We start from the raw sequence: 27619 nt of genomic DNA, 5'->3' as shown, positions 1-27619 counted from the left end.
ATCCTCATAGAAGCAGAGGGACAGGAGAAGGGAGAACCAAGAAAGGGGACAACATTTGAAATATACAAAAAATATCCAATAAAAGAAAACACTTAATGTAAAATTCAAGTGTTGACTTAGTGGACCATTATCACATAGACTGTTATTCTTTTTCTTCCTAAGAGGGCTAGATGAGTAACCCAAGATGAATTCTGGATCCTCCTGACAATGTATGAGCCACCAATCTCTGACTTTGTCTGAGTTCTTTAAATGTGAATGATTCTAGGATCAGCCGTGTACAGTTAAACTGTACAGTAGTTCTTATATCAAAGACGAGGTTCTCTGAGAGCCTCGTCAGCAACTGCTTGTCTAGTAACTCCAATACACAAACCAACCTCAGAAGTAAGAGTTATTGGCAATCTCAATGCAATATTTTGTCTGTTTATTCTGTGTGTGCTACAATCTTAATCCTTTCTCTCTTTTGTTTGTTTGTTTCTGTTTTTGAGACAGGGTCTTACTTTGTAGCCCAGACTGTCCTGGAATTCCTTATGCTGACCTTGAAACACAGAGATTCCCCCTCCTGTCTCCCAAATGCTGGGAGTAACTGCATGCATCACCACACCCAGCTTAACTCTTTTTTCCAAATTTATTTACTTGTTTATTTACTTATTTATCATTTAATTCGTGTGTCCCCACATTATGTGCACAGAGTGCACAGGTAGAAGTTTTCTTATGGAAATTTTCTCCTCCTGCCATGTGGATTCTGGGAAATCACCCTCAGGTTATGAGACAGGTACTGTTAGCAAAAACCTTTACCTATTGAGCCATCTTGCCAGCCCAGCATACAACCCTAACTCTTATTAGTAGCTTCTCTCTGGTTTTTTTTTTTTTGTTTTTTGTTTTGTTTTGTTTTGTTTTTGAGATGGATCTCATATCCCAGGCTAATCTCAACTCACTACGTGGCTTGTGATCTTGATTCTTCTGCCTCTCATAGAATTACAAGCCTGTATCACCACACCCAATTTACCTCATGTTGGGGATCAAACCCAAAGTATCCTATATACTAGACAAACATTCTAACAACTGAATTACATTTCTACCCCAATCTTAACATTTCAAAGGTAGTTTTACATTTCATATAAACAGTATCTCTACAGTTGCCAGAAAACACAGGAACATTAAAATATGAAACCCAGGCCACAAAGACGGCTTGGTGAGTAAAGGTGCTTGCTGCCAACCCTGACAATCCGAGTTTGATCTCCAGGATTCACATAGTGAGAAAAGGAACCAACTCCTGTCATTTGTCATCTGATCACCACAGGCATACCATGGCACTCCTGCTCCCACATACAAATAGAAGATAGAAAGATAGAATGATATACAGACAGACAGACAGACAGACAGACAGACAGACAGACAGACAGAATTTTCCAAAAAGATATTAGTGCCTATTTGGGTTCAATTCAATTCAATTCGTTTTCTTCTCTTTGTTTCTTTCTTTCTTTCTTTCTTTCTTTCTCTCTGTTTCTTTCTTTCTTTCTTTCTTTCTTTCTTTCTTTCTTTCTTTTAAGGACAGGGACTCTTTATTATGTAGTAGCTTTTGACTAGTGAGCCATCTCTCCAGCTCCCACAGACATAATTTTTAAGACTAAAAAATCTAAGGGTTGGGGATTTAGCTCAGTGGTAGAGCGCTTGCCTAGCAAGCGCAAGGCCCTGGGTTCGGTCCCCAGCTCTGAAAAAAAAAAAAATTAAAAAAAAAAAAAAAAGACTAAAAAATCTAGCCAGGCAGTGGTGGTACATGTCTTTCATCCCAGGGGTTCTCTGAGTTAAGAGACCAGCCTGGTCTACCAAGTGAGTTCCAGGACAGCCAGGGCTACACAGAGAAACCATGTCTTGAAAAACTAAACCAAAAACAGAAAAAAAGAAATTGATGAAATGAATAATAGTTATTGAAAAGATAAGACAGGTTAGAGGGAAACATTGGAAGATGGTTGTTAAGGCAGTAACAGGTTTAAAAACTTACTATATCTATAGTTCAGACTAAATTTATCATATAAATAATACACAAAAATATTAATAATATTCCAATTAAGGGCCCAAGTAAATAAACTAACTCCAAAGGTAGGATACTGCAATAGCCAAGGAGTAAGGTGACCAAGGACCTTAAGCAAAAAACACCCAAACCTAGAAAGAAACAGGAACACTTAGTTACCTATAACATATATTGATTAAATTGCCTACCTCTTCCAAAACCCTAAACAGGCTAAGAAACTTCCGACCAAGCAGGAACACAATTCCACTGAACAAAATATGCATAAATAAACGCAATGGCCACTGTAAACACAAGAAGGGAATTCTATCTAAGAACTATTCTAAAGAAAGAAAAAGAAAAGGGAAAAACGTCTTCTAACAAAGGGTATGAGAGAATATATATTCTGGGGGGAAAATGCATCTGATGTGAGTTCAAAACATATATAACATTTTGACAAGTGACCATTAGAAGTGATTTAAAAAAACAAAACAAAACAAAAGCATACATTAAAGTAACAAGAAGAAAAAAAAAAAGCTTCCATAGAAGTTATGATAAACCCCAGGAGAAAAATGGTTGAGAAAATTAGGAAGAAAAAAAAAAAGATGGATTTCTATGCAAGGGTAACAAATGTGGGTCCCTTTGAAATAGGCAAAAGAAGCCAATGGGAATTTTTTTTCTTCTGAGGCAGGGTTTTTCTGTGTAGGTTTATCTATCTTATAACTCACTCTATAGATCAGGCTGGCCTAAAACTCCGATATCTGCATGCCTCTGCCTCCAGAGCACTGGGATTAAAGGCATGACCACTACCACCCAGCACGGTTGGAAGAGTTTTTTAAAAAATTAGAAGATTGTATCATTGTGTCATTGTAAGGTAAATCACCATAAAATATTGTAACAATAAAACTGTAAACTGGGGACTAGGGAGATGATGGCTCAGCAGTTGAGAGTCGTTTCTGCTTTTCCAGAGGACCAGGGAGCTCAATTCCCAGCACCCACATCACGGCTCATAACTGTAACTCCAGTTGGAGGAGAACCAATGCCCTCTTCTGGCCTCTGAGGGTCCCAGGCACGACATGTAGTGCACAGATAAACACCAGGCAAAACACCCACAAATAAGAACTTATAGACCTGACCACATGAAAAAGAAACGGGAAAACAATAAGCTCTCCCCAAGTCCAGGAAGGAAGAACTTTTTGTTAGGGTGGAAGGCTAGGAAAAAGATGGACACAAACACGCTGTCAATCAAAAGGGGGTTGGAACTCGGAAGAGTTGGTAAGGGGGTCTGAATATGGTCAAAAAATGTTGTATAAAACCGTCAAAGAAAAAATGTTAGTATCGTGGTATCTTGGTTTTGCCAAAAAAAAAAAAAAAAAAAAAATTAGTCTTATTGAGTTGCTTTTGTTTCTTCATTAGTAATCGAAGAACTGCTCTGAAATAATTATTATGGTTTCTGATAACTTAAATATAATATAATTTGGCATTCAACAATTAAAATAAGAAAATATAATACACATATAAAAATGTGTACACACACATACACACACATATTCACTTTAGGCCAGGTGTGGTGGCTCACTCCTTTAATCTTAGCACTTGGGAAGCAGAGGCAAGTGGATCTCTCTGAGTTCAAGGCCAAACTAGTCTACATATAGTGAGTTCTACACTAGACAGGGCCAATCTAGTGCCTCAAAAACAAACAAAAACATAAAAAAAAAAAAAAGGGAGGAAAGAAAATAAATTCAATTTATAGTCAGTGTTTCAGCATCTTTAAAAGCAGCTTCTTTTTAAAATACTATTAGGAACAACCATATTCTATAGTAAGGACATAAAGCATAATATAGTATAAATGTATTTTCAGTGTTCTGAATATTTAGTATACAGAATTTCATCTGTATAAACATCTTAAATTCAAAAGTTTATTTCAGTGAAAAAGAAAGTTTAGATCAGAATTTTCTAAACATGCATGTTAAAACCCACATTTTGCATAATTATAATAGCTTTCTGAAAAATTATTTTTAGGTCAAACATAGTGGTGCATGCCTGTAATCTTAGCACTTCAGAGGACGAGACAGGAGGAATGCAAGTTTGAGAGGCCAGCCTAGACCATAAAGAGCTACAGGCTAGCCTGAGCTATACTGTTTGATTTCGCCTCAAAAATAATCAAATAATATACATATTCAGCTCAACTTGGCCAATATTTTTCTATAAAATTAAAATATTTCAACCGTTAGTACCTTCTTTATTTTCTACCCTCCCCCCTAGTCAACTCCCCACCCAATAAATTCCCTTTGTATGTCTGGAAGGCAAGGTAGTCTATGATCCAGCATGATCCTAAGGCAATGTGCATATATAATTCTGACAAATACAGATATAGAGCATTATTTACTCTTTCCCGGAGAGTGGCCAGTGATGTCCTGAATTTCTGAACACATGGATGACAAATGTATGTCACAGCGGCTATGCTTTACCATTGGGGGAAACAAAGGGGAAACACAGAAGAGACAGTGGCAAATCTCACAAACTTTATAGACACCAGAAAGCTTCCTCTGGATCACAACCACAATTACAAAAGTAAACCGAAGCAGTACTAAGACAAAGGGAAAGAGAAAAACTCTTAGTGGTCATTAAGAGTTTTCAGAAAGGGGTCATTTGATACTGTTATTACTTTTTAAGGCTTCTCTTAACACTATCACTAATTTTTAAAGAAGATAATTCACCACTCACAAGGATGCAAAAATAATTGCTACACAGCTTCTACAAGACATTTATACTCCATTATACTTGCATGGACTCCATCCCTCTCAAATGTTTCCTAAAATATATAGTCTTATAATAAGCAAGTTTCTCAATGAGAAACACTCTATTCTGTAGGTTTAACTATAACAGGGTTTAAAAAGGCAACGAATTTATCCTCAATTAAAAACAAAGAATCACAAAGGCCCTCTGCTTACTCAAAATCATTACATAAAGCACTGTCTATAAATGCAAAGAGGGTTTGACTATCTGACAGCTATAATAACCATAAAATGAGGCACACTTTAAAAGACAAAAAAAAAAACAAACAAACTTTGTTTTCTTTCTTTTTCCTTCACTGTGAGAAACACAAAATATCTCTAGTGGCCTCAAAAAGTCCTCAAATAAAAATATATTAATACATACACTTCACATGTACATATATAGAAACCTATCACATGCATGTATCTATCCCATTCACAGGAAAGAGAAAGATTCTTTATTTTTAAGAGTCGAAATTATATCAATCCTATCTTCCAAATTAAGATAAATCACTATAAATTAATTAACGAGTAGTAAAATACTGCATGCAGACCTAAGAAACTATATGCATAGAAGGAAAAACGCTTCAGACTAAGGCCATGAATGAATAAGACCGCCCAATCCCTGAAAATCACTAACCGGCATTTGGTTTCTATGAGAGAAGCACGGAGTCTCAAAATGAATAATCACAAAGGCAACTCAGTTTCTAAAGTTAACCAAGGTAAAAGAACAACGAACCAAATCAGACAACTGCATTAAAGTATAAGCTTTAAGGAATCGCCACAAAGGGAAAGTCTGTCTTCAAGCATGGATTATAAAACATCCCTTGCCAATAGAATCTTGAATTATTAAAAAAAAAAAAAAAAAAAGTGGAGGGCCGTCAAAAAAAAAAAACAAAAAACAAAAAAAACAAAACCTGAATGACATGCAAAGGCCAAGCCAAAACGGGTCTTTTCCCCCACCCCCACTCCAGTCCCCCCACCCCCACCTTCTCAGGACAATGGGATCAGGGTCCTAACTGCAAACTTTAAAGGTGTAAGCCAGAGCAGTTTTACTGCAGCTATAACTGCAATCTTCCCCTCATCCCGAACCTGGCGCACCCAAGAATACTTCTGGCCTGAAAACGTCACCGGGGTTTTGTTAAGCACAAACCCATCCAAAAATTAAGAAAAATAAAAAGTTTGCTCTTAAATACCTGGAGGATCCATTTCAATATAAAATATCAGTTCTGTCGAATAGGGCATCATCACCTCCCTCCAGTCTGCGTCATCGCGGTCCATACTCCACACCGTATTGTACATCGCGCTGTCAGGGGCAGGTCGTCAGGAAATATATAGAAAGCATATATATATCTTTTATCTGATATTTAAAAATCTAAATATATATTTGCAAAAGTTCCACACGGAAATGTACTTGGGGGTTTCCAACGGCCAGTACAAGTCCAGCCAAACTACTGGGATGAGGACGAGGTCCTCCCCTTCTCTCCTCCTAAAGCACCCAACAAAAATCCCCGAACTTTCAAGGTACGGGGTTTTTACCTCAGAGGGTTACAGGGAAGCTCGGAAAGCAAAGAGCAGTTAAAAAGCAGCTTCCCGAAAATCCTTCCTACACAATCGCTCTCCAAAGGGAAAAGCTCCCACCGCCTCCTAATCTTTCAGCGGAAGCCACTTTTGTGTCCTTCGGAGAAGAGAGAATGGAGAGGAAGGGGGGAAAAAAAGAACGCGTTGGGAGAAAGCTGGGGAAGTGACAAAGGCTTGAAAAGGGGGGTTGCGTTCAAGTTTCGGGGTCCCACTGGTCTGCAGAGAGCGATTCCCTCAGGGACTGGGACTCGGGCTCTGTTCCCGTCAGGCTGGGAACCCAAGCTTCCGCAGCTTCGGGATGGCGACCCCTTGAAGAGTCCAGTCGGCTCGACTGTGCCCGAGTAGTAAAGGCAACCACGACAGCGCCGGCTCCCCTCACGCTCTGCCCTGGCTCCAACCACTAGAGTTTCATTTTAACTGCGCTGAGGGGACCTCCTCCCCCGCTCCCCCCTTGCCACCCCCGCTGAGGCGCCACTCAACCGTGCGGGACAGGAGGAGCAGCCCGTAGCTCGACTGTCCTTTCCACTCCTTTTTCACCTTAACGTGTAAAGATGGTCAAGTGCCTGAGAATAAGAGCTGTTACTATCCTCCGCTTCGACTTTTAACTCTCCCTGTCAGCCTGTGAGACTCGACACTTTAATCAGACTTTGCCATTACCCCCTAGCCTCGCTCACAATGGTACAGTCCGGGCGCTGGCCGCTCGCCAGGAGTCGGAGCCAGGCGCACGCGAGCTCCGCCAAGAGTGGGGGGCGGATGGTGATTGGCTGATCCGGGTTGCCGGAGCCGAGCCTGCGTCTTTTGTCTGCCCTGCTCCAGCTGAGGAGCGGAGACGGCTGCGCGCCCCAAGCGAGCCAATCAGAAGATAGCCGGCGCCGGCCGGTAAGGCGGCGATTGGTCGGACCTCAGTTACTAAGCGGGACAAAGGCAGAAGGGGAAAAGAAAAGAGGAGGAAGAGGAGGGGGTGTGGAGAAAGAAAGAAGGCGCAAACGGCGGTTACTGACAGGCTAGGCGAGCGCTCGGGGGCTCAAGCTGCCCGGAGACTGAGGGGGCTTCCCGCTGTGGCTCGGTCCTCCCGGACTAGTGACGAGGGGGAGGACGGGCTGGCGCGAGACTCTTCTGCCTGGAGACTAGCCGCGGGGGGAGGGGAGCGGCGGCAGCGGGGCGTGCTGTCACTTGGCGGGGCGCACACTCTTCTGCTCCATTGGAAGTCTCTGGGCAGAGTTACTCCTCACAAACCTCTTCACCTTGCTGCGTTCGCCCTCCCCTACCCGGTGTTAAATCATCAGATACAGCAAAGGTCGCCAAACCCACTTGCAGGACTCTTTCTGTCCAGACAAGGTGACCATCGTCCCCCACAACTCCCTGAGGGTGACTGAACCTTGAGTATTTCTTGGGGAGTCATTTTGCCGCGCTACTCTGCTTCGCACTGAAGGACTTTTGAACCCATAGTAACGCTCAAGTAAATAGTGAGGCATCTCATCAAGCCCTCCAGTTCTAGGACTCAAACCAGAAAAATTAAAATAAAATAGAATTTTATTTTTTGGAATTACAGTGTCTGCGTGATTTCTGAGATAAATCACAAGTGTTGGATTCTCTTGCCAAAAGGGTGCTATTCTGTTTCCCTGACAGACCCACTTCCTCACACACAGTTCCCAGTTCCCTCCCACCAAGCTTAAAGCTCTGAGACTTGCCTCAGTATAGAAATGCTGAACATTTCCATGCATTTCAGAAACAGCTAATTAACTTGCCGGGGAACCCTGAATAGCTAACCTGTGCCTAGAATTGCCATCCTGCTCTACAATACAGTCTGAGGAGGCCAAAACTGCTGTTTCCTCTTTACACTGGAGTAACAAAGCCCATTGTGTTTGAGTTGACAACCTGATTTAAGCCCTAGCAAAACCTATCCGGCACTGCTCTGCTTTTCTTAAAAGTGTCCTGAGTTAAGCCAGTCTCAGTGACTCATTCCTTTAGTCCCAGCACTCTAGAAACAGAGGCAAGAAGATCTCAGGAACAGAGTTCGAGGCCTAAGTTCGAGGCCAGCCTAGCCTACAGCGCTAGTTCCAAGATAGTCAGGTCTACACAGAGAAACCCTATCTGGAAAAAACCAAAAGGGGCGGGGAGTGAGGGTGTAGTGAGCTGAGACAGGCCCAGGAAACAGTCAAAATCAAAATGTCTACAAACTGGATACAAAGTAAAGCGACAGAAATCCAGGAAATACAGACGGGGTTAAGCATTAAGAAAGCAAATTCGAAAGCACCTCAGAGTTCTTTTAGAATCCAGGGGATGCTTTCTTTTGTCTCTTCCGTTGAAATGTATTTCAAAAGCTAAGCAGCTCTGGGGCAGGGCTCATTAATTTTAATCTCCTGAACTGCTCCTTCAGGTAGAAGATGTTGGAAGAACAACTCTAATTTGTGGCTGGCTTCCCAGCAGTCTCTACTTCACCATATCTGAGTGCCAAAAGTATTCACATTAGATAACTCAAAAGGCTGAACAGTCAGTCAAGGGCAAGTTGGTATACACAGGTGTCTCTCCCTGTGCATTCCCAAAGAAAACGAAACCAAAGAGACAAAAGTGTGGAGAAGATAATGGCCTTCATATTTCCACAGCAGCTTTTGCCTAGACTGAGTTTGATCAGTTAGTGATGGGTTTCTGTTTCTCATATACAGAGTAATCACCCAGGCCTTACCCAGATCTAAGGTTTAGCAGGATGGAGTGAAAAAGTAATACAGTATAAGTCTAATGATCAAGGTTGATACGAGGCATTAAAACAATTGTGCTTGATAGTTTTATGTCAACTTGAAACAGCATCATCTAAGAGAGGAAAACTTCAACTAAGAAAATGTCTTTAAACCAAGCCACTGGTGGTCATACCTTTAAACCCAGCCCCCAGGAGGCAAAAACAGGCAGATCTCTGAGTTTGAGGCCAGCCTGGTGTACAAAGTGAGTTCCAGGAGAGCCAGGACCACATAGAGAAACTCTATCTCAGAAAAACAAAACAAAACAACAAAAGTTTTCATAAGATAGGCCTGTAGGCATGCCTGTAGGGGTTTTACTCATTTGTGATTGATGTAAAAGGGCCCAGCCCATTGTTGGTGAACCATCACTGGATTGGTGATCTTGGTTCTATAAAGAAGCAGGCTAAGCACCCCAGGGACAGCAAGGCAGTAATCATCACCCCTCCATGGCCCCTGTTTCAGCCTTGCCTGCAGGCTCCTGTCCTGCTTGAGTTCTTCTCCTCTCTGCTTTTGATGATGAGCTGTTCTGTGGAACTGGGAGGGAAATAAACCCTTTCCACCCCAAGTTGCTTTTCATAATGGTGTTACATCACAGCCATAGTAACCCTAAGACAGCAATAATTCAAACTTGCCACCAAAAAGTGTATGATTCAAATCTCCAAAATAAATAGACCTTTGAATAGGAGATTTCCAAGGGATGAGAGGCACAAGAGGCTGTGATGATGTCCAGACAGAGAACATCCCCTTTGAGATGGACTTAAATCAGCATCCTGTTATGGTGGGAAGTGCCTATCACACAATGTTGGGTGTTCTTTCAGTTAAGAAACAGAATCAAGGTTCTGATTGCGTGGCATTTAACTGCCTCTGGCTCTTTGGCAAAGGTAAAAAATGTTAGCTCTGGTGTTCTGGACCACTTCCATGCTGGAGGATTATATTTGGCCTGAGTGTGGATTAAATTCAGCTTTAAGAGCTCAAACTTCTGGGTCACAACCTGCTACTCTGGGAGGTGCTTTCCTCTTCCTCCTCTTCTTCCTCCTCTTCCTCCTCCTCCTCTTCCTCTTCTTCTTCTTCCTCCTCTTCCTCCTCCTCCTCCTCCTCCTCCTCTTCTTCTTCCTCTTCTTCCTTTCTCCTTTCTTTACTTTAAACTAGTCTTAGGTAAGTCACAAAATCTATCTGCCTTTATTTATATATTTGAAATTGGAGATTGCCTTTGGATTTATGAAAGCTACTTTATTTTGAAGCTCTAAGAATTTTTTTAAAATGCCGCTTAATAGTTAGAATAGCACCTTTCTGAACTCCAAATAGATAGGATGCACTTCCTTTTATAATCCTGGTATTATTTTACTATAAAATTGTTCAAATATGCTCCATTCCCCCTCCCCTCTCTATATTTCAGAAATGGATGAAAATTTTCTTCTGTGCTCTGAATATAGTGTATGATCTCAGGGTTCTCTGTGCCAGCAGACTCTGTCTGGAACTCAGCCAAAAGTTCTTCATGATTAAAGGTACCATCTGAACACAAAATATTTTTTTTTAAAGCTTGGCTAAGTGAAAATGTACCTTTTCCTCTGGGGTCATCAGCTTGGACATCAGGACTAACTCTAGCCTTTCAGGAAGAATTCCACTGGCCTCAATCCCCCCACACCCCCATCACCTTCCCTGACCACTTATCTCCTCGCCCATGCAGCTAAAGAAATTCACTTAATAAATGGAAACCAAAGAAAGCACTAAAAATTATCAGTTGCCGCTTCTAGGGCCTCCCCAAGCAACATGCTTTTGGATGGAAAAGTTTCCCTTACCTTGTGAAAAGAGCAGTGTTAGTGGATCTTCTAGAACGTCATGTCACCTGGGGATTGATAGACATCTCTTGAGATAGCTGTGCCTAGCATTCTGAATAGCATTGCTCTTACGTGGCATTTGCCGTTTTTCATCTTTTTTTTTTTTAACACTTGAATAATCATGATAGAGTTAATCATATCAGCCTAAGGCCCTGAGCATTATGACAGTAGATGAATGAGAGGCTTTAGAGAAGTGGCATTTGTCCAAATGTTGATGAAGTCCTGGGCTTAGAGGGCTTAGGCCTATCAGCACATGATGGCGGTCTGCTCTGCCACACTCTGCCACCTTGGTTTCTCCTTCAGTTTTAAGGGATATAAAAGCCCATTTCTCGGTAGCCTGACGTGTTACTCTCTTTTAATATCTGCCCTTCTAGCAACACAAAGGCCACCTGGATAATATGCATGCCATTTCGACAAATGTCCCCTCCAACTCGGCAACAGATATCAGCTTGGCTCTCCCCGGGAGACAGAGCAAAGGAGATCCAAATGACAGGAACAATAGTCCAGGCTGTTTTGCTAGGGCAGGGCACAAACAGGGCAAGCAGCTGGTGAGCTCCGTTACCTCATGTAATCTCCATAACCCTGGGGAAGAGGGTTGTATTTTTAGTCTCATTTTACAGATGAGGAATTGAGCCCCAAAGCAGTGAAGGAACTTGTTAAAGTCATACAATCACTTAGGAACACAGCTGGCACTAGAGGCCAGGTCTCTGGCACAGGTCCATTTCCTTGTCTGTGACATCATAGTTTCACTTTTTTTTTTTTTTTAAATATATAAGCGCTCTATCTGCATGTACATCTGCATACCACGAGAGGGCATCAGATCCCATTGTAGATGGTTGTGAGCCACCACGTGGTTGCTGGGAATTAAACTCTGGACCTCTGGTAGAGCAGTGCTCTTAACCGCTGACTGTCTCTCCAGCCCCTTGCCACTTCATGTATCTAACAAATGTTTTTCACCTGGAAATACAAAATGAGTAAGGAAGAATCTCTAACAGTGACTTCTCTAGACTCATAGAGGAGGGTCAACAAAGGAACAAACGGTGGCAGGCATGAAAAGTGAAACGGACAGAAAGCCATGGGAGCCCCCAAAGAAGTGATGTTCTAGACGCATGCGTGGGTAGGAGACGGGTCACAGGAGTTGGGATTCCTCGAACTTTTTAAATACCTGTGGTCTCTTTATTTCTATTTCTCCATTAACTTCAAGCCTGAAAAAGTTTCACCGAGGGACTAGAAAGATGGCTCAGCAGTAAAGAGCACTGGCTACTCTTTCAGAGATTCCCAACACCCTTATGGTGGCTCGCTATTGTCTGTCTCTCCAGTTCTAGGGGATCCGATGCCCTTTTCTGGCTTCAATAGACACCAGGTATGCATACAGCGCACAGACATACATATAGGCAAAGTATTCATGCACATAAAATGAAATAATTAAAAAATATATCTTAAGCCGGAGCGGTGGTGCATGCCTTTAGTCACAGTACTCAGGAGGCAAGCAAAAGCAGGCAAATTTCTGAGTTTAAGCCTAGTCTGGTCTGCAGAGCAAGATACACACACACACACGTTTATTTTATATATATATATACACATATGTTTATTGTATATATTATATGTACATGTTTTTAAAATGTTTCATTGAAAAAGCTAACCCAAATTGCAGCTTGCCGGATCCCTTTTTTGTTTGTTTTGTCAATTTTATTTAGACAGGATAGGTTCTCATGTAGCCCAGTTGGCTTCCAATTCACTATATAACCAAGCACGAGCTTGAATTTCTGCTCTTCCAGCCTCCAGTCCTCAGTCCTAGTATGACAGGCATGTGCTACTATAACTGGTTGTATGCAGTGCTGGGGACTAAACCCAGGGCTTCATATATATGTGGCAAATGCCCTACCAGTAGACCTCTGTCCTCAGTCCCCAGAATCCCTCAATTTCTTGAATCACATTTGAACAAATTCTTCCTAATCTCTGTGCCTTCTTTAGTTCAAACACTACACAATAGTAACAGTAACAATAACAATAAAGAAAACCTGACAGGCAAGGCTCTGGGATCAGTCTAGAGCACTGGGAAGGAACAAAAACAAACCTATGTCATTCCTTTACTTTAAACTCAGGTGGTTTCTCTCGCCCTCTGGAAAAGGGTTTGTCCTCTTAGCCTGGCATTCAGGCCTTTGATGCTCTGGTTCCTGCTCAACCCTCTAGTCCCTTCTCACATAGTTCTTCCCATCTCCTAAGAACTGTCAACAACAGGCCTCCTGTAAAAATGAATTCCTCCAGGGTGGAGTACAAGGACATTCTCAGCTACAAAGTGAGTTCAAGGTCAGGCTGGACTGTGTGAGACCATGTCCTCCAAATACAATAAGAATTGGCTGGGGGTTGGGGATTTAGCTCAGCGGTAGAGCGCTTGCCTAGCGAGCGCAAGGTCCTGGGTTCGGTCCCCAGCTCCGAAAAAAAGAAAAAAAAAAAAAAAGAATTGGCTGTAGTTACGTATTTACAGAGCAGTAAAAATTGACCCTCCATGTGGCACACTACAGTATAAATCGGCAAACTCCTTTCTCTGCAGTTGTTCTTGAAGACTGCTCCGCTCAGCCCGTCTGAACAGCATGGGCTAGATGCTAAAGCCTCTGTTGTTAGATATAGCTCTCCAACAGTCCTTAAAAGTTCCTGGGGCTAGAGAGATGGCCCAGCATTTGAGAGCATTGGTCACTCTTTCAGAGGCCCCAGATTTGATTCTTCGCACCCACATAAGAGGCTCACAACTGACTGTAACTCTAATTCCAAGGGATCCCTTGCCCTCTTCTGGCCTTTGTGAATGAACACCAGGCATGTGGTATATGGACATACATGCAGGAAAAACACCCATACACATAAAATAATATTTTAAGTTTTCTTAAAAAACAAAATTAAAAAACAAAACAAAACTAGCTGGGCAGTGCTGGTGCACACCTTTAATCCCAGCACTCAGGAGGCAGAGGCAGAGGCAGAGGTAGAGGCAGACAGATCTCTGAGTTTGAGGGCAGCCTGGTCTACAGATCTTGTTTGAGGACAGCCAAGGCTACACAGAGAAACTCTATCTTGGGGACAACAAAAAGAATTTCTTGTGGGTGGAGAGCAGGTCCTTGAGTCATCCTTGCCCAGCCTAGGGTGTGTGGTATGCGTTGAGTGGTCAGTAAATGTTACAAGTGGATTTTCCAAAGAAGTTCTACAGCATTCTAAATTCAGATTACCCTAGTAATTCTTTCTGAGGCTCTTCAACTGATTCCTGATTCCTGGTTTATTTAAAAGGACAAAAAGAAAACCAAAAGAAAGCAGTTCTTCAGTTACAGGAACCCTGAGAGACAGACAGTGACCTTCTCCCACTGGCTCCCTCCAGGGTCCTCACCACAGACATTCAGTTCCAACACCCTTCTATTTTATCAGCTGTGAATTGTTTGAAAAATTCCAAGCAGTTTGTAGGAAATTCAGGGAAGCTCAGCAGCTAGGAAAGGAATGGGTTTTGTTTTTCAGCCCAGCTCATTTCTGAAATGTCACTCCATATAGGGCTTTAAAAACGTGCTCACTTCCTGAGGTCATTCCTCCAGTGGTTCTGAGCAGTTTGTTGTTTAATGCTACCTTTCTGGAGTATGTCTAATTGTAATGCAATGCCACAGGTCTCAAATGCAAAATACATTTCCTATGTGTCATTGTTTGAGGATAAAACCAGCCCAGTTTTCTTACTAGGCAATCCCAGTTTAAGAGTGGAGATAGCAGTTTCCTTTGTAAGCAGCAGGAAACTCTCCATGGTTTATGTAATACGTGTGTGTAAACAACAGGCCTTCTGCAACCTCCATATCACTTTCTACAGGAGTGTCATCCTGGAGACCTGACAAAATGAGGAAGCTTCCAGGGCTGGATCAATGGTTTCTAGCACTTGTTACTCTTGAAGATTCCTAGTACCCGTGATGGCTCACAACCATCTTTGGCTCCAGTTCCAGGGTATCTAGCACCTTCTTCTGACCAAGGATGTACAGAGTGAACATACATACATGCAGTCAAAACATTCAAACACGTAGAACAAAATAAATAAATCTAAATAAATAAGTAAATTCTTTAAAAAAAAAAAAAAAAGAATCTCTGAGTAAAGAAAGTACAAGCGTGAAATACAAAAGACCTGGTCAGCTCACCTTTAACCCAACACTGGAGAACAGAGCGGGAGGATCTCTGAGTTTGAGGCCAGCTTGGTCTACACAGAGGAAACCTGTCTCCAAAAACAAAAAACAAAAACAACAAAAGGGGGCTGGGGATTTAGCTCAGTGGTAGAGCGCTTACGTAGGAAGCACAAGGCCCTGGGTTCGGTCCCCAGCTCCGAAAAAAAGAACCAAAAAAAAAAAAAAAAAAACAACAACAACAAAAGGTTTGATCATTTGATTTTAAAAAAAAAAAAAATCAGACACTCAAAAAGATTTCTTTAAAAAGAATCTGGGCATCATAGCACAGGTAATCCCAGCACATGAGAGACAGAGACAGAAAGAGTGCTTCAAGTTGGAAGCTAGCCTAGGCTAACTTCTGGTTCTCCCACCTCCATCTCCTGAGATATAGGATTACTAATGTGCACCACCATGTCAGATTTTTCTTATCTCAAGGAGAAGAGGAGGGGAGAAGGAGTGGAGGAGGAGGAAGAGAAGGAGGATATTACAATCACTTTGCACATGAGACAGCACTTAGTAAAGATTGCTATTATTCACAAAACTTCACTTAAGATCTTATTTCTCTCTTTTGAATGCCAGTGTATAAAATTCTAAATTCTATCATTTTCAGAACTAAGGCTTCTAAGGTATTGAAAAATACGTATTGAAAAGCAGTGTATACGGCTGGCCGGTGCAATGCATAAGGCACACACCTGGTCACTTGTACTCGCAGTGACAAGCTAATCTCTGCATTCGAAGCCAGCCTGGTCTACAGAGTGAGTTCCAGGACTACAAGTCAGGGCTACCCAGAGAAGAAACCCTGTCTTGGAAAACAAATTAACAAAAGAGAAAGAAAGAAACAAGAAAAGACAGAGAGAGAAAGAAAGTAAGAAAAAGAAAGAAAGAAAAAAAAAGAAAACCCAAGGGGCTGGAGAGATGGCTGGGATAATCTACTGTGCAAGCATGAGGACCTGAGTTCAAATCCCACCACATTAAAAACTAGGCATAGTGGTAGCCCAGGCTACATAGAGATTTCTGTATCAGCATGGGCTACACAGTACAAGTGAGCTACACAGTGACAACTTGTCTCAGAACACAAACACACACACACACACACACACACAGAGACAAAGAGAGAGGCAGAGAGAGAGAGACAGAGACAGAGAGAGAGACAGAAACAGAGAGACAGAGACAGAGAGAGAGAATGGTCCAAAATGACAAGCTTTCATTTTCAAGTTCAATTAAGCCTCTCCTCTGAACCAACTTTGTGCTGAGCACTCTGGAAGATACCACTTATCCTAAATGAGCCCACCATATCATAAGGGACTGTTATAAGAACAAGCAACGAGGGGTTGGGGATTTAGCTCAATGGTAGAGCGCTTGCCTAGCAAGTGCAAGGCCTGGGTCCCCAGCTCCGGAGGGGGGGGCGGGGGGGGGGGGGAGAACAAGCAACGATTTCCATGACCTCTGTGCTTTCAAACTAACTCGTTCTCCCTGGGGCCCTAAAACCAGGACCAGACAGCACCCTTTCTGGACCCTCTTGATATTTGTTTTTTGTTTTGTTTTGTTTGTTTTCCCTCTCCAACAGCCTAGCTCTCCCAGCCTCTCCCTGGCTTCTGACTGCTGGGTCTCAACCTCATGATTATGTTCTTGTGGAATTCACTGCAGGCTTTATTCCCCAACCACAACTGAAACGCATCCCTTGGATTAAGTCTTCTTTTCCAAGACAATAGAGGAATTGAGCCCAGAATCCTAGCTCGATATGGGGCTTTGCGGTTGCTGTTTCTGCAGTGTTCGCCTAGGACCCTGAAAATAAGAACCAGGCTGTGCCCATCTCACCCGTGAATTGCTTCGTCTCTGAAATGTTTAACTCAATAATGGACCACTAAGACGTGTCTGTTTTGTTGAGGTTTTTTTTTTTTTTCTCTGACCAAGTTATATATTGGGAAAAATGATTATACCCTAGTACCACTTCAGCCAGTTCTATCTGACAATCTGTATGTGCCTTAAGCCCAGAAGCTCTAAATATGGCCTTATTTGAAAATGAAGTCTTCAAAGGTGGAAGAAAAGATCTGCAAAGAGATTATCACAGATTTAAGGTGGGTTCTCCATCCAGTAACAAAGGTCATTATAAGAAATGAAGAAGTGGGGGTTGGGGATTTGGCTCAGTGGTAGAGCACTTGCCTAGGAAGCACAAGGTCCTGGGTTCGATCCCCAGCCCCGAAAAAAAAGAAAAAAGAAAAAAAAAAAAAAGAAGAAGAAGTGGGGTTGGGGATTTAGCTCAGTGGTAGAGCGCGTGCCTAGGAAGCACAAGGTCCTGGGTTCGATCCCCAGCCCCGAAAAAAAGAACCAAAAAAAAAAAAAAGAAAGAAAGAAAGAAATGAAGAAGTATATCTGAGACACAGCCATAGATGAGAGGCTGTTGGAAGACAATAGCAGGGATTGGAGAAATAGCTCTACAAGCCAGAAATCACTAAGTTACTAAGTACATGCAACCCCCAGAATTTAGGAGAAGGCATGGACTCTCTCTCAGAGTCTCCAGAAAGTGCTAATCCTGCCTACATCTTGGCTTTGAATCTTTGGATTCCAGTTATGAGGAACTTATAAAAGAATAAATTTCTATTGTTTTAAGCCAGCCAGTTGTGGTAAGACACTATTGCAATCCTAGGAGAGTAAGACCACAAATGCCAGGCCTTCTTCCTCCTCTTTTTTTTTTTTTTTTTTTTTTTTTTATGTTTTGAGACAAGCTCTAACTCTGGAGCCCAAGCTGGCTGTCCCTAGGATGCTAGACTCACTGTAATCTTCATATGTCATTCTTCCAAGTGCCGGGATTACAAGGATCAACCATCACACTCGGTTCCATAATTTTTAAATATTCCCCATTTAATTCATTTGTTTATTTTAAATGGTTTCATGCTTTGGGAATGCTAGTGTTACACCTTTAATCGCCTTACTGGGGAGTCAGGAGCAGGTGGATCTCTGTGAGATCAGATTCTACACAGTGAGATCCTTCAGGGCAAGAGGGGTGCACTTTTATAATATTTTATAAGAAAATAAACGAGGATGTTTTCATTTATTTAGTTCTGTGTATGTGAATGATTCCTTCACTTCAAGGATCCTTCAGGCTAGGTCAGGTAGCCCAAAGAGTTTTGCTTATGTACTATGGCCTGATCCTGAGTGAAGATCGTTGTCCTAGGTGGGTGAGTCAAATATCCCATCGTAGTGAATACCTTCTAATACTATGGATGGTGACTTCAGCGTGAAATCTCCCTCCTCAACTTGCACAGGACTTTGCTCCTGGCCATAAGTGACCCCCCACCCAGACCAAGTTATTTAGTGTTCCTTTCATAAATATTTGGATGAAGTATCCCCCCAAATTACAGAGTGAATTCAGGGCCAGCCTTGTCCAGTGAGAGCCTGTCTCAAAATAGAAAAGTAAAAAGAAGTCTACCAGGCAAGATCTTTAGGAGTTTAGGATCATCCTTGTCTACATAGAGAGTTCCAGACCAGCCAGGATATATAGCAAGACCCTGTCTCAAAAAGAAAGGGCAGAAGGGTGTGAAGATCTGAAGATATGTAGAGGAATTTTCATCCAGCAACTTGGCTATTCTGATCATATCCAAAGACCTAGGTCTGTGTGATCTGGTTGGAATGCAGACATGCCTTTAATACATACCCTTAATCCCAAACAATGAAGGTAAAGTTAGTTTGTAGAAGGAAGCACCCATGTTTGAAAGTGATGTCTAATTGAGTGGTAGACAAAATGACAGATCAGAGAAAGATTTGACAGAATTAGTATATGCCCAACTCTCAGGAAAACACAGAGAAAAGAGAAGCTGCTTAGCAGTGCAGAGAGAGGGAGGAGAAAGGGCAGTCTTACTGGGACAGTTTGTACAGAGACAGGTTAAGGGAGAACAAGCTAGACACAGGTGAAGACAGAATGAACCAGAGAATGAGAAGTAGGCAGAAGATTAAAGCAGACGCTAGAGTTAGTCTGAGGCCAAGCAGAGCTAAGAGAAGCCAGATTGAATCAATCATCTTGGAGAGGAGTTGGAGCCAGAACAGCTGAGTTAAATCAGCCATCAGAAAGAATAAGAAAGGGTGAGCTTATTCAACAGCAAGTCTCAGAGGCTGAAAACATGCTAAGCCAAAATTTAGGTCGTCTGGAGGCTTGCAGGACTAAGCCTAGGCTAGCAGACAGAGGCAGTGAAGCTTCTGACATGACAATTTCGTCAGGTAAGTAAGTAGAAGATACTTTTACAGGGATAGAGTTCTATGACAGAGTACTTATCTAGCTTGTCTAAGGCATTCAACCCCAATGCTGAAAATGGAAGGAAGTCATACAAATGGAATAGCGTTAAAGGACTGAATAAATAAAGGGAGTAACCAGTTCCACAAGTTGCTTTGATTCAAATATGGCTGTCTCTTCAAAGTTCTCCTGCTGGAACCCATATTTATGGTGAAACTATTCTCAATAGCCAAATTGTGCAATCAGCCTAGATTAGCTATGATCGTATCAATAGTCAGTGTACCTCCAGTTCCAGGGGTTCCATGCTCTCTTCTGGTGTTTGCAGGTGCTGCCTACTGGCTAAACAGAATCACACACATAATCATGCACATAGAATAAAAATAAATCCAGAAATTTTAAATTGTGAGACAGGGTCTCATTATGTAGCCCCAGCTGGCCTCAGAGATGTGCCTGCCTCTGTCACCCTAGGGCTGGTCTTAAGACATATACCACCATATTCAATCTCCTAAAAAATTAATTTTTTAAAGAAATGGATGGAAATTGCTATTATATTGTGAAAGAACCCAGAATGGGACAGGAAACTATGAGGCTTTCCCTCTCTCATTTATTTTACCTAGAGTTTTACAAAAAGTCATGAAAGTTAAAAGGGAGTTAACAGGGGAGAAAAGGGAAAGAGAGTAATGGAGAGATGGATATGATCAAGTTTAGTATATACTTGTATGAAAATATCATAACAAAACAAGCTCATGTGCTGGAAATTTGATCTACAATGTAATTGAGAGGTGATGTAACCTTTAAGAGTAAGGTCCAAGGGCTGGGGATTTAGCTCAGTGGTAGAGCGCTTACCTAGGAAGCGCAAGGCCCTGGGTTCGGTCCCCAGCTCCGGAAAAAAAAAGAACCAAAAAAAAAAAAAAGAAAAAAGAGTAAGGTCCAGTGGAAGGGAATTGGGTCATGAGGCACAACTCTGAGAGACAAATTAAGGCTCATCTCCAGAGCGTCCATTAGATCTCCAGAGACTGGATTGATTACCTTGTGTATGAATTGATACATTGTGAGTTCAGCTTCCTTTGTTTCTCTCCCTCTCTCTCTCTTCTCTCTCTCTTTCTCTCTCTCTCTCTCTCTCCCTCTCTCTCTCTCTCTCTCTCTCTCTCTCTCTCTCTCTCTCTCTCTCAGAAGCTTACTGCTCTCACCTCCACCACATGACTTCCTCTGTTGTGTTATATGCTCTAAAGATCTTAGCAGACCAATAATGCTGTCAGCTTTGGTCAGAGAAGCTTCTGTTTTAGTGGGCAACAGTTATCACAGAGAGTCTGAACTAGTTACAATTCTGAAACTAAGTGACTGTTGACTGTTCAGTCCAAACTGGAACACCTGCATCACACCAAGGCCCAGGGAATATCACAGAAGTGCTTCTAACAGACTGGAGAGCCTGAGGAGTGGGAAAGGGGTGGAGTGTTGCAGAGTACTGTCTGCTGGGCATGACACGGCCTTGCACTCTTGAACTCCTGGTAAGTTGTGACTCCAAGAATAAGACATTCAAAAGCTTTGGCTGGTCAACATTCTGACACGAAGATGGGAGGGGCTCTTGAGGCCCCACCCCTCTTTAAAGATTTATAGGCTGCTAACTACTATTTGTAAGGAGTGACTCATGGGGCCTCACCCCTCCTGGAGGATCTATAGGCAATTAGTGTTGCTGTGGTGGGAGAGACATTTTCTTCAGTGATGTGGCCACTGGTCAATTGCCCATGCTCCTATAAATAACTCTTCATCCTGCACAAAACCCTAATGTGCACGCAGAGACATAAGCAGAAAGGGAAAGAGTTGAGGAGACTGGTGAGCAAGTAAGAGGGAGAAGAGGATAATGAGAGGTGACGATGATCCAAGTGCATCATATACGTTCATGAAAATGACACAGTGAAGCCCATTATTATGTATAATTAAAATATGCTAATTAAAAACTTTCAAAAATAGATCTTTATCAGATGTGACTGCCTGAGCTTGAACCTTTCAGCCTTCAAATTCACCAGGCAAGGGAAATCTTTTTTATAAAGCACCCACCCTTGGGTATTTTGTTATAGCAATATGACATTGTGGCATCAGTTTAGAGTTCCCTGACACCAGACTGAGTTCAGATATTAACACTGGTAGGGCCTGGGGCAAGAGTATTAATGGAGACCCACATGCTACTTGCCAAAATTCTTAAAGGTTCTAAGTCAAATACATACCATTAAACTTAAAAAAGGAAAAAGAAAAATGAAGCACCCTTATATCAAATGCATCTTCATGAAAACCCAAAAGACTAAATTCAAGATCCTCGGAGTTCTGACATATACAAAACATGGAGGAGATAGAGAGATGACCCTTGTCGTCTTATCCCTGGCTTCATCCTGTTCTGTTAGGGAGTGGCTCTTGTTTAAGTACCCAAGCTATTTCCACCCATCCCTTGCCAACAGCTGTCCCTCCAACACCTTTGAGTCTAAAGGTGCTGACACTATGCTTTCTGTTCTCAGGAAAACACATCCAGCCAGGAGGTGGTGGTGCATGCCCTTCAATCCCAGCACTTGGGAGGCAGAAGCAAGTGGCACTCTGTGAATCCAAGGCTAGCCTGGTCTACGGAGTGCGTTTCCAGGATAGCTAGGGCTATGCAGAGAAACCCTGTCTGAAGAAAACAAGAGAGAAGGGAGGTGGGGAGAGAGATACAGAGAAAGACAGAGACATATGCAGAGAGGGAGAGACAGAGATACAAAGAAAGATGAGATGGAGAAAGAGAGAGGCAAAGTAGAGACATGGATAAAGACAGAGGCAGATGGAGGAGAAAGGGAGAACAGACAGAGAAACACATCCAGGGGAAGAGCCCACGTAGTTCTTGGAAGCAAACAGAGGCTTTGGGTGTAGGAAATTCCAGATACTGAGGATGGGCCAGAAGTGAGAGGCAGGGACTTTGGGTAAATAATTAATTCTCTTTGCCCCCGTGGATTTCTTATCCTAAAAGAGAAGCTGGCACAGAAAAGGGCACAAGCAAGCACGACCCTTTAGACACAGGGTCCAAACCAGAGCTGCTTCTTTTTCACCTCTAATAGAAACTGTTTATATAAATATTTATATAAATTATGGTCCAACTAGATTCTGTTACTTGCAACTCAAGAATCTCGAAGGCCCCTGCCAGTTTTATTGTCTGTTGCCTCATGGGCCACAGTAGTGTCTGGTACAAGCCCTTATGCCTACCAAATGTGCCAGAAGCAAAGAGGTAGCTTTTGCTGTAAGTTCTGCCACCTGTGGAAAATTAGTTTAGATCACTCATCATGACCTTACTCTCCCAACAACGTATAGTATATATATACTTTATCCCCAATTTGAGATTTTGAGCTTAATAGCCCAAATCCTATATTACCTTATTTCTGAAACTATATCAATATATATGCTATATCAATATCATATCATCTGGCTTGGCATTACTCCAAATGAAAACAATGTTCAGATATTAGGTATCAAAGAGTGTGAGGTGTCCTCTGTAAGCTCATCAATCAGGCCTCGGAGCTGTCTCCCTCGGAGGAGACTCTGGTCTTCTTCCTTGGGCAGCCTTCATTGTTTTCTCTGGGATGCTGGACAGACACTTGCTGTGAGTCCTGCCTATCACTCCTCCACCCACCTTTGCATGCATAGATTGCGTAACAGCAATCTGTTCTGGACCATACAGTCAAAGGCCACCATGAGCACGATAGCTAAGGCAGACGGGAACTTCCTGCTAGGCCTGCCTGACAACCTGACTCTTAGGAGCCTGTGAGTGTGTGCAGTGATACATCCCTGTGCTCACAAAACAACGGAGCGCCATGGCGCAGGTCTGGGCCCCCAGCTGCTCTGCAACAAGAAGTAGGGAGATCAATAACCTGATGGTCAACGCAGTGGCATCTGCCTCTTTAAGAGAGGTAAAGAGGCAAGTGGATCTCTGAGTGTGAGGCCAGCCTGTCTAGAGCGCTGTTCCAGGCCAGCCAGGACTACTCAAAGAAACCCGGTCTCCAAAACACAAAACAACAAAAATTGCTTGGATGAACACCACCCCCACCCTCACCCTCCAAGCTGAGGACCAAACCCAGGGGCCTTGTGCTTGCTAGGCAAGTGCTCTACCACTGAGCACTTCTGATTTGGTTCCTTGGATTGGCCCTGACGATGTCAAATACAGAGTTAGAACACTAAGGATGTTCAGGAACCTGGAAGAGTTCCTCATTAACATTGTGATTGTTTTTGATTTCCTGGGGTTCATAAGTGGGAGCAATTATCTGGGGATCTTCTGGGCCTAAGGGTGTAGCTCAGTCATAGACAGCGTACTTATCATGCCTGAGGCTGTGGGTTCAATCCCCAAAACTAATAATACTAACAACAACATTTTAGATGTTTCAATAGCCTGTGTTTATGTCCTGTCATCAACTTTTATGAAGATTAAGCAAAATTGTTGAAGTGATAAAAGGACACCTTCAATCTTGAGTTTTTCATAGGGCACAGTACCACCACTGTCATAATATGACTCAAACCCAGCTTAAGCCAAATAAATCGAAAGGTTCATGTCAGGAACAGAGGGCAGAGGTGCTATAACCATGTATGATAGCTAACCTTGGCTGTCAACATAACTGGGAAGAGAGAGCCTCAGTTGAAGAATTTCCCAATTACATCAGTCTGTGGATATGTCTGTGAGGCATTGTCTTGATTGGGAATTGATGAAGAAGGACCCAGCCCAATACGGGTAGTACTGTCCCTAGGCAAGGAGGCATAGGTTATGTAAGAAAGGTAGCTGAAGTTTTTGAGCAAGCCAGTAAGCAACATTCCTCCATGGTTTCTGCTTCAGTTCCTGCTTCAGCTTCTCACCCTGGCTTCCCTGTGTGATTGACTGTAACCTGTAAAAATGAAATAAATCCTTCCCCCCCCTTTGGTCTGGGTGTTTATCACAGCTGCAGGAAAGTAACTGGAACACAGTGTTATCAAGAATCTGACTCGCTCTCAGTTCCCTTCCCCTCAGATGCTTTCCCCAGGATGGATCCAGCAGATCAGGTTTATACTCCACCCAAAAGCAAGCCCATTCCAGCAGAATATAAGTTGTCATATGGTAACAGAGAAATTCTTGGGGACAGGCTTGTTCCATTGTCACACGGTTACCCTGGAACTAATCACTGAGTCTAGTCAAAGAAAATGTTTTATTTGGTTTGGTTTTGGTTTTCTGAGATAGGATTTCTCTGTGTAGCCCTGGCTATCCTGGAACTCACTTTGTAGACCAGGCTGGCCTAGAACTCAGAGATCCACCTGCCTCTGCCTCCTGTTAAAGGCATGAGTCACCAGTGGCTTCCTTTCTTTAGAATACAACCATTTTCTTTTTCTTTAAATTCATTTATTTTGATGATGATGATGACGACGATGATGATGATATGGGGGCTGGTGAGGTGACTCAGCTCATAAAGACACCTGCTATGAAGCCTGACAATCTGAGTTCAATCTCAGAACCCCCATGACAGAAGACCAGAAACAACTCAAGTTGTCCTCTATGATGTCTGAAACAGCACCATAGCATGTAATCATATACAGTAAATGTATATAGTCATTTTTTAAAAGGGACTGTAAGGGCCTGGAGCGATGGCTCGGCACTTAGAGAACACTTGCTGCTAATACAGAGGACCCCAGTTCACATCCCAGAACCCATGTAGTGACTCACGACTATCCTTAAATACAGTGTGTGTGTGTGTGTGTGTGTGTGTGTGTGTGTGTGTGTGTGCAGGAGGTGTGTGTACTGAGGCTCTCCTGCCCTCTGCAGGCACCAGGCATACATACATACATGTAGGCAAAACATACACATAAACTAAAAATAAAATAGAACCTATGGTGTAGAATGTAGAAACAATAAAGTTTATCAATGGGTCTTTAAGGTGATTTCAAAATTCATTCCTCTCAGTTAATACAGACTCCCTGGGTTATTTCCTAGTGTCTGAGTTTTCTTTTCTTTTTTTCTTTTTTTTTTAAAGATTTATTTACTTTATGTATATAAGTACACTGTAGCTGTCTTCAGACACACCAGAAGAGGGCATCAGATTTCATTACAGATGGTTGGGAGCCACCATGTGGCTGCTGGGATTTCAACTCAGGACCTCTAGAAGAGCCGTGTTCTTAACCTCCTTTGGTGTGCTTGTTTGTTTTTGTTTTTTAAGGATATTCTTTTTAAAAATACATTTATTTTATTTATATAAGTACACTGTAGCTGACTTCAGAAGAAGGCATCTGACCCCATTACAGATGGTTGTGAGCCACTGTGTGGTTGCTGAGAATTGAGCTCAAGACCTCTGGAAGAGCAGTCAGTGCTCTAACCACTGAACCATCTCTCTCCAGCTCCGCTGTTGTCTTTTAAAGGTAAGGTCTCAGGCATCCTAGGCTACCCTGGAACCTGCTATGCAGCCCAAGATGACATTTCACCTCTGAAGTACTGGGATAAAGGCATGTGTGCCCCACACCTAATGTTGATGTTAGTATGTGTGTATGTGTGCATATTTGTATATGTTCTATACATGTACATACACATGCCAGTGGAGGCCAGACATTGACATCTGATGTGTCCTGCATTGCTCTCCACCTTGTTTTTTGAGACAGTGTCTCTACCTGAACCTAGAGCTCACCAGTTCAGCTCAACTGTCCCGCCAGTGAGCTCTAAGACCACACCTGTCTCTAGCCACCTCCTTCCAGCACTGGGGTTATAGACTAAGCTATGGCACTCAGCTTTCACGTGGGTACTGGAGTCTTCCTGTATGCATGGCAAGCATTTTATCAATGAAGCCATCGTTATTCCCCATGCTTGGTTTTTTGTTTTTTGTTTTTTGTTTTTTTTTTTCTTTTTTTTCTTTTTTTCTTTTTTTTTTTGGAGCTGGGGACCGAACCCAGGGCCTTGTGCTTGCTAGGTAAGTGCTCTACCACTGAGCTAAATCCCCAACCCCCCATGCTTGGTTTTATACAGTACTGGAGACAGAGCTCATGGCTTCCTGCATAGTAATAAGCAGTCTGCCATCTAAGCTACAGTACTGCCAGCCCCTGAGTTCTGTCTTTTAGTTTCTAGTCTCCTGCTTCTCTCCCCAGAACTTAGCCACCACTAGGGGCTAAAGAGATAGCTCATTGGTTAAGTATTCATTGCCCCATTGGAGGACCACAATTCAGATTCTAACATTTCACAAATGTCTATAACTCTAGACTGAAGGGATCTGATGTCTTCTGCTGGGCTCTGCGGGCAGCTGCACACATACGAATGCCCACGTGCATGCAGACACACACCTAAATAAGACAAATGTTTGAAAAGGCCCACCGTTAGAAATCTCTCCTGTCTCATCCTCACACATAAAGTTGTGAATCGCCGGAATCCTTGATGGACATCTACAGTCTCTTCTGTTGAATGATTTTTACTTGTTTTTTAAGAGCTGGTGCCTTATACTTTGTTGACCAGCCTGATCCTAAACTCCTGAGTTCAAGAGACCCTATGGCCTCCGCCACCTGAGGAGCTGGGACTGAGGGCCCATGGCGAGGACTGCGTTCTCTTTATTTGGTGATCTGACCAGTCTTCCCTTCTTTCCTTGTATTATTTTCAGCAATCCTGGCAGCTGGAATTTCTCCCAAAACTTTATCCAGGAAGAGATCTAATACTCTGTGGTCTACACAGGATCTGTCGATTGGAGATTGGACCTCTGATTACTGGACCTCTGCCTTCTGTGGAAATTTCTCCAGGCCGATTCATAAGTGTCTCCTCCACCATGCTTCATATCTGCTACTCAACACTGTTAGCAGTTCAGTGGAGAGCTCTGAGCAAGGAATCTCTTTAACTCTGAGCGACTTTCCCCCCAAACACCATCAACTTTCAGGTCCTCCCAAGTCGCTAGATTAACGGAATGTCCTTTCCTCTCACCTGCCCTCAGCAATAGTAATGAGACCAATGACTTTTGTCTGGGGCTACTATGTGTTTTTGGCAAACTGAATGAATTCAAAAGTATATCTCATGAGCCAGGCAGTGATGATGCACACCTTTAATCCCAGCACTCAGGAGGCAGAGACAGGTAGATCTCTGAGTTTGAGGCCAGCCTGGTTTACAGAGGGAGTTCCAGAAACCCTGTCTTGAAAAATGAAGAGGGGTTGGGGATTTAGCTCAGTGGTAGAGCGCTTGCCTAGGAAGCGCAAGGCCCTGGGTTTGGTCCCCAGCTCTGAAAACAAGAACCAAAAAAAAAAAAAAAAAAAAAAAAAGAAAAAGAAAAAGAAAAATGA

General features: G+C 42.7%; 1 protein-coding gene, 2 long non-coding RNA genes and 1 other non-coding gene across 13 annotated transcripts in view; 3 read left to right on the top strand and 1 right to left on the bottom strand.

Moving 5' to 3' along the window:
- Positions 1–27619, top strand: part of LOC148005993 (uncharacterized) — a 1435680-nt gene that overhangs the window by 1293485 nt on the left and 114576 nt on the right. The window lies entirely within an intron of this gene.
- The window catches only part of Pik3r3 (phosphoinositide-3-kinase regulatory subunit 3), a 122764-nt gene that overhangs the window by 72454 nt on the left and 22691 nt on the right, over positions 1–27619 (bottom strand). For 3 of the 10 annotated variants that reach the window (NM_001429917.1, NM_001429919.1, NM_001429921.1), the window contains 2 exon segments: positions 5982–6091; positions 6904–6976. The exons of 1 other annotated variant lie outside the window; for it this stretch is intronic. In NM_001429917.1, coding sequence (NP_001416846.1) covers positions 5982–6087 — 106 coding nt within the window. In that variant the 5' untranslated portion in view covers positions 6088–6091; positions 6904–6976. 10 annotated transcript variants of the gene reach the window in all.
- LOC120103122 (uncharacterized) lies at positions 7192–27573 on the top strand. The gene is made up of 5 exons (XR_015621078.1): positions 7192–7245; positions 10498–10606; positions 16685–17195; positions 25574–25732; positions 26953–27573. It is a non-coding gene; the product is annotated as an uncharacterized LOC120103122 (long non-coding RNA).
- Trnap-agg7 (transfer RNA proline (anticodon AGG) 7) lies at positions 17364–17438 on the top strand. The gene has a single exon. It is a non-coding gene; the product is annotated as a tRNA-Pro (tRNA).

The sequence above is a fragment of the Rattus norvegicus genome, chromosome 5 (assembly GCF_021556685.1).
Source record: "Rattus norvegicus strain SHRSP/BbbUtx chromosome 5, alternate assembly SHRSP_T2T, whole genome shotgun sequence".
Classification (NCBI taxonomy): Eukaryota; Metazoa; Chordata; class Mammalia; order Rodentia; family Muridae; genus Rattus; species Rattus norvegicus.
This window is presented reverse-complemented; position numbering and strand designations above follow the sequence as displayed.